Here is a 15234-nt window from a genome sequence, read left to right as displayed (position 1 = left end):
AAAGGAGAAATAAATTCCAGGTTCCCAAATAATAAAAAAGCTGCTTGCAAAAAGGTGAGCAAATTTCTCTTTTTTTCCTGCAGAAAACTGATATAAGCAGCAAGTCAGAGAAAATATATGAACACATCAATGAGGATTTTAATTTAATTCATTTCCAAAATAAAATGAGAAGAGGAAAAGCTGCTGGAAAACATTAACAGGTCAGTGTTGCACTGTGGGGTGGATATGTTATCTTTTTTAACTCTGTGGGGCTTTCCTCTCCCCCCCACTTCCACTCCTTCCTCTTTTCCTTTCCTTTTTCTTTCTTTTCCTTCCTTCCCTTTTCCTCCTTTCCCTTCTTTATATCTTTGCTACTTAACCAAACCCAATTAAAGTATTCCATTATCTGTTCACACTATGCTAGCACAAATATTCCTGGTTTCCATCATGATAGTGTCAAGAATAACTAAAAGTCAAGACTGCAGTCCACACATCTTTTTATTGGGGGCCTTGAGTTCTTCTCATAGGTGGGACATTTTTCAGGCCACTCAACCTTCGCTATTTACATCTTGGGTTATTTTGGAGGCAGCTCGGTTTAAAGGGAAGAAAACAGATGGCTTTTTCTCATTTCTGGTCTGGTTTAAATTTAGCTGTATGATCTTTTCCTCTTTCTTACAGAGCCTTGACCTTACACAGTCCCTTACCATTATGTCGTCCCGCATCTTCCTTATAGGAATCAGAACATGTGAATGTGATATCTGGATGTTAAAAGTACCATCCCGTTAATTCTGGGTGGGCACTATTTCTACCACCACTATCGCTGTCTCTGTGTACCATTGCATAGAAGTCCCTCTAAGACAGCAGAAGTTCTTCTGAGTCTCACTGGGCATCGCCGGTATTGTAGGTAGATTTATGCTGAGGGAGAAGGTGTTTGGGTAAAGACAAATGCTGAAACTAGGAGAGCAGTCAGGCCTGCCTGCCACTGTCCATGCTGTACTTTCCTGAACAGTCAACACCTGTTCGAGGACCTGCGTATCTACAGCTTCAAACTACTCATTGATTACAGCTCTCTGACCTGACCACAGACATACAACCCTCAAGGTTTCTTCCAGCAAATAGTCTCTTCTAGCAAATAATTTCAACCTTGTCACTTCAGATACACATTTGGCTAAAGGTTTAATTATTTTCCTTAAAATTTTTTTAAATGTTTATTTATTTTTGAGAGAGATAGAGAGAGAGAGAGCACGAGCAGAGAAAGAGGGAGACAGAGAATCCGAAGAAGGCTCCATGCTCTGAGCTGTCAGCACAGAGTCCGACATGGGGCTCGAACTCACAAACCACGAGATCATGACCTGAGCTGAAGCTGGATGCTTAACTGACTGAACCAGGCACCCCCAAAGGTTTAACTATTTTCAATAAGAAATTCTGCTCAATTATTTTTGTATGGTTTAATTGTTGGTGAAAATGCAAATACCCACGAGTTATGAGAAAGCACTGGCTACTTTTGTGACTCAATTACTCATTTTTAGGACCTTATATGATTTACCTTTCTTTGTTGTTTGTGTTTTACTGATTCATGGGGAGGAGAATGAGACAGTGGGAAGGAGCCCCCAGCCAGCCATGTCCTAGGAGGGAGATGAGAACTCTGTGTTTACAATAACACCCCAGAGTCTTTCTCTGTGCCCAGATACAGAGCTCATTCCTCCCCTGCTGGGAAAGGGACCATTTACCCTTAAAGTCAATTCTCCTGTTATATCCCTCCCTCATAATGCAGGAAGCTTATTCCCCTGGCCAGCTCATCAGAATCCCAGGCCTTTCCACAGTTAAGTGATGATACTGCTAATGGCTTGTGGCCCTGGCACTTCTTCTCAGCTTTCTGTCACTCAAGGGCCTTGGCCCAGCTACACACTGTCAGGTACTTTGATGCCCAAAAAGATAAAAGGAGATATCCTTCTCCCTAAACTCATTGCAAACAAAGGGATACAGTTTCCACGAATTGGCACACCATCAAACATAATCACATTTTTTCCAAATTCAAGACAAGCATGTTTGGGTAAACAGAATCTCAAGGAACAACAACACATAATAGTTTTTTTTTTAATGTTTATTTATTTTTGAGAGAGAGAGAGAGAGAGAGAGAGAGAGAGAGAGAGAGAATGGGGGAGGGGCTGAGAGAGAGAGGGAGACACAGAATCCAAAGCAGGCTCCGGGCTCCAAGCTGTCAGCACAGAGCCCTATGCGGGGCTCAAACTCGTAAACCGTGAGATCATGACCTGAGCCGAAGTCGGATGTTTAACCGACTGAGCCACCCAGGCACCCCAACATGTAATAGCTTTGTAGGGCAAAGAACCTGAACCAGATGCTCCGGGCTTCAACCTAGGGATATACCAGTGACCAGAGAGAAGGGAGAGGAAGGATTCAGGAGGGAGCACAGCCAACTCATAAAATCCTCACTGTCAAACAGTGCTCTTTTTGATAAAAATCTAATAATTTGTGCAAGATTGGTTATTATCGGTGGCTAACAACTACTTTTGTTAGCTAATGGCCCAAGGTGAGGCCAAGAGCAGTTTCCACTATAATAACTGTCTGGTAAATGCAGCCATGATTGATTTGGAGGGAATTACGAGCATGATAAAAGTTTCAAGGAACATTTCCTCCTTCATGCACATAACCCACAGTATAAATCAGTTCCTTGCTGTTGTGATTTTTGCCACTAAGATACACTGGTCTTTGCACCCTTCGGGCAAGGTCCACTATTGTTAGAATTAGGAATATGGGTGGGAGAGAGGAAAGTAAATTTTCCCTCTTTGTCTTCATTTTTAAATGCAGCAGAAGTGTCAGGCAGAAAGTTAGTAGGTAGTACTTAGTAATTTACTATAACAGGTAACATTCATCATGTGCCAAGCTGGGTGGTTAAGTGGCATTTTGCATACTGTGCAGAAAAATGTTAACATAGACCTGAAATTGCCATCCTTGGAAAGACTTGTGTGCAAGATTGGCTCTTGATAACATCTGGAAACTTGGCGTTGAGAGTATTTCCACCCAACAGTTAACTGCTAAGAGTGGTTCACTATGTCTAGATAGTTTATGCCAACAATATGGTTTATTCTGAGAGCGTATTTTCCTCAGGGTGTCTGGAGTTCTGGCATACGCTAGGCAGGAGATGCCTACCTGACCAGTCCTTCCCAAAAAATCATGGGTACTGAATTTCTAAGCAGCTTCTCTGGTAAAGAGCCCTTCTCATGTGCTTCTAGAACTCCTTGCTGGAGGGATTATCCATGTTGGGTGACACCATGATAGGGGCTGACTCTTTGGAGATCACGACTGGCTTCCTCCAGAGTTTGCCCTCTGGCCCTTTTCCTCTGCTCATCTTATTTTGTCACCTTTCACTGTAATAAATCACAGTCTTGGGTATGACGATATGTTGAGTCCTGTGAGTCCTTTTAATGAATCAACAAACCCAAGGGGGTGGTCCTGGGGACCCGTGAACCATACTCATAATCCGATTTGATTCTCATAGCTTCCCTAAAGCCTAACTATTAAAGATGAGCAATCAGAAGTTTGTAAAGTAAGAAAATTGATCAGTATTAGATGTTTAACAAAGGGATATAATCAGATTCCAAACAGAGGTCCCTTTGTTCTAAACCCTGACTCATGAACACCCTGCATGCCACCTACCTGGGTTTTGGATCTGGTGCTTCTGGCACAGAATGAGTATAATTGGTGTAGTACGGTTACTACCACTAGGGCTATTGATGGCCCATTTCTAGCAGCACCTGCCCTCACCACCAGAATGTAAAGTCTTCAAGACTCAGGCCATATCTGTATTGTTACTTCCCCGGTGCCTTGCTGAATGCCTTACATATATTCAGATCCAACAAACATTTGTTGAATAAATTAGTAAATAATTGGGTGTTTTATTTACATTTCCTATTTGTTAGAAGAGCCATGTGAGGAAAAGTACCAGTTAGAATTAAGCCATTTGAAATTGGAGTTCAGAAGCTCCAGAGAAGAAATAATTTATCTTGTGGCCAAGTATCCTGGCATCTTTAGGGATGTAACTGATCTATCATCCAAGTGTCCCCCAGTGCTCTTCCCCTATCACTGGTGGCCCTTGTGCTACCACTATGATTAAAATGCTAGACGACTAGATAGCTTACTGTTTTCCAGAAACCTTTTAAATGTAGGCAGCTTATAAAGTGGAGTTTACGTCATCACTGAGGTGGAGATACTTCTTGCATTCACCTAGACTCTTTGGGGACATATAATTTTTACCATATATAGCATATTACTCCCCAAACATCACGGGGTATATAAATTAGAACCACAGAATTCCTTAGGCCCATGAGTATCACTGAGAAAGGCATAGGAAATCAATACCAGCCCCATAACATGTCTTGACCCAACATGCTAAAATCATAATAGTTAAGTTTCATTTTACATGAATTAAGTCCCAGGATAGCAAATACACAAAACGTATCCATTACACACAAAGTACTTTGGAACTTCAGCTGTTGTTTTGATTTGGGCCAAGCGACAGTCAATAGTAATGCAATACGTTCCAGGTCAACAAAAACATTTTGGAGAGTCCTTAGAATTGTTTACGATAGGAGTGAACTTACAATAACCTTGGACATAAGAATTAGGTTCTTTTGTGTGCTCAGTTATACATTTTCAAAAACCCATACATGTTTCTTTAACCCTTCTTTGGTTCTTCCAAAAGAGATTAGAAATTTACTTTGATTCGAGCTGCCTTCACTCATAGTAGCTTGGAAGTGACCATGTGGCCACGAACCAGGTGAGCTTCCTCTTCCTATATTCTTAGGACTCTCCAAAGCAAAGTGAAATGACTTTCACCTGAATGTGTGTCTGCATATGCATACGTCCATCAGGACGTAGTGGGACTGAAAAGGAGGGGCCGATTGGTAATGCTCTCCAAACTTTCAAGATATTTAAACTACTTCGGTGTCAGAAAACTGAAACACAAATGAGCACACATCTCAGTCTCTCCACTTGGGCCATTACAAAAGGGTGGCAGTCATACCAAAGCTAGTCTCAGCTCTGCATCCCAGAAGTCTTGACACCAGTTGTCAATTGGGAGGAACATAAGAAAGGAGAAGGCTCATGCTACTTACAAACCACGTGCAGGAAGAGGACAGCTGTGTCTGAGCCCAGGTTGTTCTCTGCATAGGCCGTCACCTGGAAGATGCCCGCACTCTTGTACACGTGCTTGATGCCATCCTCGATGGGGCTGAAGTTAGCATAGGACACTGCAATCCCATCCCCAAAATCAAGCTGGATGTTTGTCCTTTGGAGATCACCCTGCACGGGGGGAATAGCAGTGGGCCTGGGCTCACTCACATGTCCAGTCTGACTCCTATTGGATGCTTGGTCCTGTGCCTTCTGCATCACCCTCTTGAGGACCTAGAGACTCTCTCAGGGCTGAAGCACCCTCCACACAACCATCAGACTCTTATATGATATCCACTGGGCATCACGGGGAGGTCCTATGGATCTGTTGTCCCCGTAAGCCCAAGCTCAGGGCAGCCTCTGACATGGGCCCAAGGGGACAAGGTAAAGCCTCTAGGGAGTTCTAGGCACACACATGCTTTATTATTCCTCTCCTGTGTCATAAGAATAACAGCAATACCTACAGTAACAGCTAATACCTACAAAGTTTCTTTTCAGTTCCAAGCAATTGATCTCCTCACAACTTTCTAATGCAGAAAGTATTACTTTTCCCATTTTATAAATGGGGACAAAAATAAATAAGTAGACCAAAGACTCACAGCTAGTAGTGGAAGAGACCAATTTTGAACCCAGCCAGTCTGGTTTCAACACTAATGCTCTCAACTACAATGCTAGAACTATATACAATTATTCCTATGTTTTAATATTTATTATTATGTTCCAAGCATTATGTTTATCACCTAACACATATTCTATACCACACCTTCAAAATAACTCTGTGAGGTAGGATGATTATTCCCAGGCTACACATGGATAGTACATACCAGTTAAAATTACATCCGTGCTCTGCTGACCTTGGGTTTCCCTAAACCTGCCTAAGCCCCTCTTCCCTGAAGCCTTTTCCAATCATCCCAGCTCACAGATCCCTCTGCCTCTTGGAAGGCCAAGAGCCCCCTGGGAGACACCTAGAGGCATGATGCCATCAGTTCGGGTGAGGTCATCCGAACGCCCCAAGCCGATGCTCAGCGTCTTAAGAGCGGATACTAAAGCTCACCCTCCCTTGTTCTTCCTCCCACACTGTTGGGTCAGCGCTTTGGATAAATGCAATTGAACCTGACCACAAAACAAGGATCCTCGATGAAAAAGAAGAATTGGATCTCTCTGTTTACAAACATAGTTGATGAAATTTAAAAAAAGGATATACATCATCTTGGAATTATGAGCCAATCCTTCTGTCCAGTGAAGGTGCATTGATCACAGTTTCATGTTCCATCTCTTCCCCCATGGCAACCCAGATGTGAATGAAATATTGATAGGTGCTCCCTTGCCCCCTGCACAATGTTAACTACCCTTGGGTTTATGAATATAAATTGAAGTGGAAATGAACTAGAGGCAATTCAAATGGATAAGATCATGGCTCTTCACATCCATTCAGGAGAAGGTTTTTATAGTGCTGGTCCTGGAAACTCCCTAGTGGAAATTGATAGTGACCTCCTCTGAATCTTAAAGTCCTTTAATTCAAGTGCCCAGTGTGGGCGAAGGCTGAAGAATCTGTCAACCCAGGATAAGGAACCTTCACCATCCTGTTCAGTATGGCCCAGACTTTAAAGGTTTCTAAAGTATTCACATTTGGGGAAAACAAAAAACAAAAAAACAAAAAAAAAAAACCCTCCTGGCCTGCTGTGGTCTCTTTCCAAGATCTGAAGAGCTCAGAGCAATTTGCATACACATTTAGAGGTCTTTGTAAATCAGGCAAGCTTTTTTGCCCCACAGCCTCAGCAAGGAGTGCCTGAAAAGCTCTCTGGTTTGGGAAAGGGATAAAGTAGTTCATGTAGGGAGCAAGAAGCATAAGACAGAGCTGTTTCCACCCTGGAATGAATGGATGCAGGCTGATTTTACTGCCTTAATTGCAAAAGACACTAAAAAGTGAAATAATGGAGCAGCCAGTTGATGGAAAAGCAACTAATGTGACCTTCTTTATACATATATGTTTAAAAGATTGCAATAATCTTCCCCCACACTCACACTCACTTTCAAGACTCTTTGAAAGCCTTGTGGGCTTTTTTTAATCAGGGGGGTTAAGTATGAGGAAAAAAGCAAAAGAGGCTCCTGGGAGCAACAGAAAAAATACGAATTCCCTTCTTCTGGCAAAGTTTAGAGCATATGGTCTTATGGTGATAAATATTCCTTCAACAAAGCAGGCCCTAAAGGGGAATCTCAAAGAACATATCCAGATCTGCATCTGCCCTGAGCCAAGTGGGTCTCCTGCAGCCCAGGTCTGTGCCAAGCGATGGAGGGAAGAGGGTCCCTAAATGTCCAAGCCTTCTTTTATCCCTTCTGTCTTCTGACCATTGACTCTGGTACAGGCACCTGGGGGGATACATCATCTTTCTTTTCTTCCCTCCCTGGGAGCAGTGAGTTATGACCTCAGAGACCCAGGACAACACCTACCTCCTCCATGAGAATGATGAAGGTCGCATTATGCCCCTGCTCTGCTACTAGGCGCCCGTCGGTTGTCACCACATGCAGGCCTCGAGGGGCTTTTCCGGGACACATCTGGGCCTTGGCCGTGTACTTCTCCCTCAGCCCGTCCGTGCAGTTGTTAGATACAATTCTCCGGTACCTAAAGAGTATTGACAGCTGTTGGCAGTGTGGGGTGAGTGTGTGTGTGCATGTTAGAAAAGGATACCAGAAAGCTAGAGTGAGAGACGTTTTGCACAGCTGCTCCTAAAAACTGAGTCTCAAAGAAGACAGCCCTTTAAGAAGCCAAACAAATGCTGAGGAACTGCTATCCCTCCATCTGAGGAAGAGCAGCTCTTTAAACATTATTATTGATCCTACCTGGTGAGCCACGGATCAGATCAGTGTCTAAACTAACCAAGAAAAATCAATGCGTGACTCACATGCAAGAGGGAAGGAGGCTGACCCACTGGACGAGGGAAGTAAGAAAAGCAAGTGCTCCTTTCTGTGAGGGAGGAAGGGACTTGTTCGGAGTTATCTAAGGTCATTTCCAGTTTTCTCTGTACCGAAAAGCATCTAGAAGATCAGACTTTTTTTTTAATATATGAAATTTATTGTCAAATTGGTTTCCATACAACACCCAGTGCTCACCCCAAAAGATGCCTTCTTCAATGCCCATCACCTAGAAGATCAGACTTCTAACTCTGATTCATCAGGAAGCCTCTTCCTGTCTTCCCTCGACTCGCAGGACATCATTCCATCCTTTAATACCTAATAGCCCTTGCTCTGAAGCCACGGGGCTCTTTCACAGCACATTTTCTCTCCTTACTAATATTCCACTTCCCACTCAACACAAATGCCAATTCCAAAGCACAAATTTGAAATGCCTGTTAAATCCTGCTGAGGAAAAATCAGCTCAGAGAAGAAGTGGGCATGGGGAAAACTCCTCACAAAGCAGTGTGGCCTTTCAGGACAAGAGCATCTTTGCACATAGTGATGCCACGTCATCTCACTTCATCAGTGATCCCAGCATATGAAGCCAAGAGCTTGTCCACAGTCCTGACCTGCACGGAAAATATTATTTCCACTATCTGTAAGACTGCATATAATCAACATTCTGGTAAAACCACAAAATATAAATGTGCCACCACCACCATCATTATATCATGTCTTCTTTCACCCTGTATGTCAGGAGTAATTAACCAAACCATCCATGCTGCCTTCTTCTGATTGCCTTTCAATTGAAAGCAGATGAGAGACAATTCTTTTTTTTTTTTTTAATTTTTTTTTCAACGTTTATTTATTTTTGGGACAGAGAGAGACAGAGCATGAACGGGGGAGGGGCAGAGAGAGAGGGAGACACAGAATCGGAAACAGGCTCCAGGCTCTGAGCCATCAGCCCAGAGCCCGACGCGGGGCTCGAACTCACGGACCGCGAGGTCGTAACCTGGCTGAAGTCGGTCGCTTAACCGACTGCGCCACCCAGGTGCCCCGAGAGACAATTCTTTATGAATAATATTGATCCTCCACTATACCTGATATTTCCCCCGGTCCTCTCTCCATCCGTCACCCCCCAAACACTGCTGAACTACCAACCCTATCTCCACCCAAAGATCTCAGGAGGATGTTAAGCAAATGCTGTGTGTAGTTACTGCCTCAGATAGAATTACAATATACCCCTTTGTAGATACATAATATTTTTTTAATTGCCAACTGAGCTCATAATGGGTCTTCAGATGTGCTGTCCAATATGCTAATCACTTTCTACCTGTGTCTACTGTGCACTTAAAATGTGGTTAGCCTTGCATGTTAAAATGATACTATTTTGGATATATTAGGTTAAGTAAATTATCTTATTAAAATTAAGTTTTCATTTAAAATTATTTTTAATGTAGCTACTAGGAAATTTTAAATTATATATGTGACTCATATTATAATTCTTTTGGTCAGCACCAGTCTACATCATCAAACTTTTATAACCAATTTATACTTTCTTGCTGACTTTTAATCATTTACAAGATATTTAATTTTTACTTATGGCAGATATTTTGGTGGGTACCATATCCTAATGCAACCTTGATATCATCTACTCTTTCTCTTCAACCTCAACTGGCCAGCTGGTTGACCACCTATAATATAAGCCAACATTTAAGCAACACAGAGGTATGTGTACACAGTTGTAGTAAATCTTTTGGAAAAAATTGAATTATCTTTCCTTTTCAGCTTCCTAATTTATTTGGTTGGCTATCTGGGATTTTGGTATACCTAACTTGCTTTAAATTGGGTGTACATATACATGTCACGTGATCATATGTGGTGTTGTGATGTAATTCTCCTCCAGTTCCGTCCAAGGTATGCTCTGGCTTGGGATTTGGTGGCCCAGCTGATGACTTGTGCCTATCATATTCTTCTTCCTCAAACTTGATAGCACTGTGTTCTCTTCTACCATATCTCTGAAAGTTCATGCTTCTGGATCTGTATTTTGAATGGCTTAAATCCCTGAACTAGACACCCACAATAAAATTGCATCAAAAGTGCTTAAGCCCCAGCTCAGGACCCAGCAACAGCTCCCTAAGAACCAAGTATTTAGCTAAAAGTTCTTGTCTTTCAGTAGCTCAGACCACTCAACACATCTCTTCCATCATTTTCTCCCATCACTTAGGTAGATTGTACCTTTTCAGGATTTTACAATCAGAGAAGGTAAAAGTACTGAGGTGGTGAGTAACTTGCGTGAGATGGTAGAGGACCCATTGGAAGAGTTGAGACTGGAGTCCAGAACACCTTAGTCCTCCGCTACTCAAAGCCCTAGGACCAGTAATGGCAATGATGCCCGGGAACTTCTTAGAAATGAAGAATTTCAGCCCCACCCTACATCTACCAAATCACAAGCTGCATTTTAACAAGATCACCAGGCGATCTACAACACATTAAAATTGGAAAAGTGCTATCTTAGACCCCCAATCCACTTGCCAAATCCGTTCTGCACCATGGAGGTAGCAAAAGATGGGAAGATAAGTCTTCAAGGAAATATTTTTTTCCCCACAAATCTGAGTAACTATAAGTGAGCAAAGAGAGAAACACACACATAGTGTGACAATTAGACAAAGTATGCCTTGACCTTCTTATTCCAGGAGGTTCTAGAATGGGACCTGTAAATTTTCATTTTAAGTTGCCAGCATCACAGTCTAGGAGAGCTTCTGTTCGTCTATCACTAGAGAGCACTGTAATATCTGCATACCACTTGTGTTCATTTATTTCCTTAGGGGCTCAAAAAATAAGGTGGCATCTCTTTCCAGCAAAGAAGACCCAACTGAAACAATAGCTATGGTCTGTCAGAGGCAAATGGAAAAAAAGTATTGAAATCTGGTAGATTTCTGATGTTCCCCCTAAAGCTACTCTCAGCTAAAGAAAGCCTCAGCTTTCCTCAGAAGCCACCTATAAACAAACTATCCATACTCTCTCTTGCTTCAGAAGAAATGCCACCTTTGATCCCAATCTAGGGAAACAGGAGACTAGTGAATAGAGTTCCTTCAGGTGTTTTACTTACCCAGTGCTGTTAAGGTAGCTTTGACCAAGGCTGCAGTCCTTTGATGGGGATGCTGGGTTGTACCAGAAAGCTGGGACACACTGGCTCTCTCCGTGTCTCTCATAGCCATAGTCACTGTCCAGAAAATGAATATTGCACACTAGTACAGATGTACAAATGCCAAAACACCCACAGACACACACAAACACAAATACATCTCTACGGTCTTGCAAAAAGCTGCATTACATTCTTTCAAATATTCCCAGTGACAGCAAATATTCATATGAAGTTTTAGAGTTAGAAATAATCTCAAATCACTGGAAATCCAGTGCACAGAAGAAATAATGCATTATCAAACAAATATTCCAGGTTAAAAAGAGGTATGGATATACATCATGTAGCAGGTACACTGGCTGGGGTTGGGTGTCAGGAATGCTATGAGCTGAAAAGCATATTCTGGATCACAGTGGAATTACTGACATAAGAAGGTGATAAGCAAGAGGATGATTTTAAAGGTCAAGATTCATTTCTGGATAAAATTCCACAGGTGTTATTCCAAAATTAATTTCATAGATTTTATTTTAATTTTTCCTACAAATTCCTTCCATATATATATATATATATATATATATATATATATATATATATATTTGCATCCACATATATACAAATTGTCATTCAATTTGTCCCCAATACATATAACACAGGTCTCCTGTTTCCCTACAAACAACAACAAATTGTGGTTCTTTTCCACATTTTCATAAAAGTCTAGCTGTAATAAAATAAAGAAAGAAAATCAGGTATGATTCCCTCCTGAATTCCTCCCATTCCAAAATGAAGTAAAAGACCAGTGTGTAGAGAGGAGGGCCCCCATCTGAAATGTGACTGGTGTTCCCTTACTTCTTGGAGTTTCATAAGGCTCCAAGGTGCATAAATGTCAGGGTAGAAAAAGAGCAATAAAATAAGTATTATTGCTCTTGAAACCAACCAGAGGTCATTGAGGGTGTCTTCACTTGGCAGGAGAATTCATGCTTCTAAGTTCAGCACCCAAGGGTTTCCTGAAACCCACAGACTGGGCAGAACAATCTGGACATTTGAATACTGATCCACTGAGTGTTAATAAAACATAAAACAGCAAGGAAAGTCACTCTCTCCAGACCTACCCCTCCTTTCTTTTTCTGTTCCCATGTTCTTTGAGCCAAGATTTAATTAAAGTCCAATGAAAATAGAGGCAAACGGTCTGTGACTAGGGTAGGAATGAAAGGGAGGTAGGAATACAAGTTTAACTCTAGATTTATTTATGACTCAATATGTGCACTGTCCTCAGGAAGAAGTATTACAATCCTTGCCTACAAGGACTTTTAGTCTTTGGAGAAAGAGACCTAACATGCCTCAAATCCAACCAAAGAACAGAATAATACAGCATGAGGCAGAACATGAAAATACAGTATGAAGCAGTACAGTTAGGAAGCACCGACTGATGGAGGAGATTATATAAATTGTTCTCTCAGTTCCACATCACCTTACTTCCTCACCATATTCCTCTACACCAAACTCATACCTGAATAGTCCAGGCCAAATTTTCAACCCTTTGTCTCTGCATATGTTATTCCCTGGGCTTGAAGCACTCAACGTTGTCTGTGTTTGGTAGTTTGCTTAGTATTCTTCTTCAGTATCTAATCAGAGGAGGCCTTCGCTGATCCCCAGACAGAATCTTTGTGACCACAGCATGTTGGAAACATTGAAGATACAGAGATCTCTGTTGGTTTTGTTTGGCAATATAATAGTTCAGAGCAGTACTTAGGACATTGTCGGTGTTGAATATTTACTGGGTGAATGAATACTCCAATTATGTTTTTAAAGTAATCACACTTATTATTCCATTACATTGGGTCTATCTCTGCAGGGAGATGTGAACCCATAGTTCACCTTCCAGTGTGGACCACAGAAAACATCCCAAGTGCTCGACAGATGCCTAAGCCAGAAAGGTGGGACTCAAGACCAGCTTTGATATGGCCATGTTTAAATGAAAATGGAAGAAAATAAGGAGCAAGGGACGTGTCTGTCAAACAAATCTTTTGCCATGCCTCCTGATCAATGATTAGAGATCTCCCAGCCCGCACATTCAATGCAGACTCAGTATTGTGACAGTTGGTAACCACCAGTGGGAACAGACTTAAAATTTCAGGAATTTTGCCAGCTAATTAATGGTTGTTAAACACAGCCAATATCAAAAAAATAAGTTATATCAAATTTCAATTAAATAAATATATTTTAAAAATAAATACATAAAGCACAGAGACCCCTTATATTTTGCTGCATTTGTTATAATAATAATAATAATAATAATAATAATAATATATTGTTATATATAAAATGTTAGGTATTATTATTTTATCTATGCTCCTGAGGTCATTTGCATCTATGTACCTGTATGGCAAAAATACTATATAATGTGCTTCTGTACATCTCTTCTCAATTCTATATTCACTGGCGTCATGCTGGTAGCTTGAAATTGGCCACATTTGGGGATATTTAAAGCAATCAGCAAATGCTACAAATGAGGGCTTATTTATTTATTTGTTTCAAGAGAGCCAGTAGTTAAATATTTACCAGCACAGCATTGAATATCTGATTTATTTAAAAAAATTTTTTTATGTTTATTCATTTTTGAGAGAGACAAAGAGAGAGACAAAGAGACAGAGAGACAGAGAGACAGAGAGCATGAGTGGGGCCAGGGCAGAGAGAGAAGGAGACACAGAATCCAAAGCAGGCTCCAGGCTCTGAACTGTCAGCACAGAGCCTGACATGGGGCTGGAACCCACAAACCATGAGATCATGACCTGAGCCGAACTTGGACACTTAACCAACTGAGCCACCCAGGCACCTCCAGAATATCTGATTTCTAAGCATTGCTTATCATTAGAAACATTTGGGCTGTGGTATGTCTGCAATGCTTCTAGACAATTCTCCAACTGCTGGATAAACTAAATCTACTGAATGTCCTGCCAACCCTAAGAAATATTAGTAATCTCTGCAGGAAGGGTGCTCTCCTTAATAGCTTTGGGAAGGAAAGGAATGTCTTAATGCTCTTTCCTAAATCTTTAACCATCTTTAGCAGTTCTGTTCAGCTCTGCTACCTGTTAGCAATGCAGTAATTAAAAAAGGTGCGTCAGGCATGCTCTTTTGCCCCAAAGAGAAAAAGCACCTCATTAATATTTAATAACATTAATGGAAACATCACTGGCTGCCTCCAAGCTGTGGACTTCTTCATTAACTTCTGTTAAATGTATATTAAAATCTCATTCTGCCCAACCTACCCCCCAGCTCTGGAGTTTGCATGATTTCAAAAAAAAAAATAATAAAAAAAAAACAAAAAAAACAAAAAAAACAAAAAAAAACAAGCAGTTCCAGCTGCTGCTCCAACTTCCTGGGGAAGAGGTGTTTTTCTGTTGAATTGTGACATTTGGAGAGAATGTACCAGAAAGTCTGATTTGCCTCAGGGAAGTATGCTGCCACAGCTTCTGCAAACACACCAGCAGTTTCCTTCCAGAAATAAGTCACCTCTGCATCTTTCTTAACTATAAAAGGGTTTAGAACTTCTAAAAGTTTAGGAGGAAACTTCTCCATTTCCAGGAGACGTATGTCCTCCAAATCCCATTCAGGGAGAAGCCTTAGACCATCTAAAGAGGGAAGAGACAAGCTTCAGAAATCACAAAGCTTCTGCGTGTCAGTGACACTTGTATTCCTTGGGTCTAATCCTCTCAACTGGTAGGTTGAAAGGGAGAAACAAAAGAGAAGTGACTTGTTCAAGACTGTACACAGCTGGAAATGGCAGATGGAAGTGATACTTGGGACTCCTGATCCATGGCTCAGATTTAGTAAATGAAGCACCCATTTAATCATCATAAGAGAGAGCCCCCTGGTCCCCAGGAATGACATTCTGAGACTCTGGGAGCCAGCCCAGAAGTCATGTTTCTGTTGGCCCAGTTGCTGGGGCTTTTCTACTCTCAGACCATGCAGAGCCCTATCACGGCCTCAGTGACCCCCAGGCCCTCCATTCTCCCATTTGGCGGTTG

At 41.6% G+C, this 15234-nt stretch overlaps 1 protein-coding gene across 2 annotated transcripts in view; it reads right to left on the bottom strand.

Annotated features, from left to right (window-relative positions):
* Window positions 1-15234, bottom strand: part of SORCS3 (sortilin related VPS10 domain containing receptor 3) — a 595481-nt gene that overhangs the window by 27506 nt on the left and 552741 nt on the right. For both annotated transcript variants that reach the window (XM_040486371.1, XM_040486370.1), the window contains exons 17-19: window positions 11177-11290; window positions 7621-7792; window positions 5115-5301 (exon numbers count right to left, since the gene is read on the bottom strand). In XM_040486371.1, coding sequence (XP_040342305.1) covers window positions 5115-5301; window positions 7621-7792; window positions 11177-11290 — 473 coding nt within the window. The remainder of the gene's footprint in view (window positions 1-5114; window positions 5302-7620; window positions 7793-11176; window positions 11291-15234) is intronic.

Source organism: Herpailurus yagouaroundi, unplaced genomic scaffold (genome assembly GCF_014898765.1).
Source record: "Herpailurus yagouaroundi ecotype Mexico unplaced genomic scaffold, PumYag 163, whole genome shotgun sequence".
In the NCBI taxonomy this organism is placed as follows: domain Eukaryota; kingdom Metazoa; phylum Chordata; class Mammalia; order Carnivora; family Felidae; genus Herpailurus; species Herpailurus yagouaroundi.
Note: the sequence above shows the minus strand (reverse complement) of the source record. Positions and strands in the feature narration are given on the sequence as shown.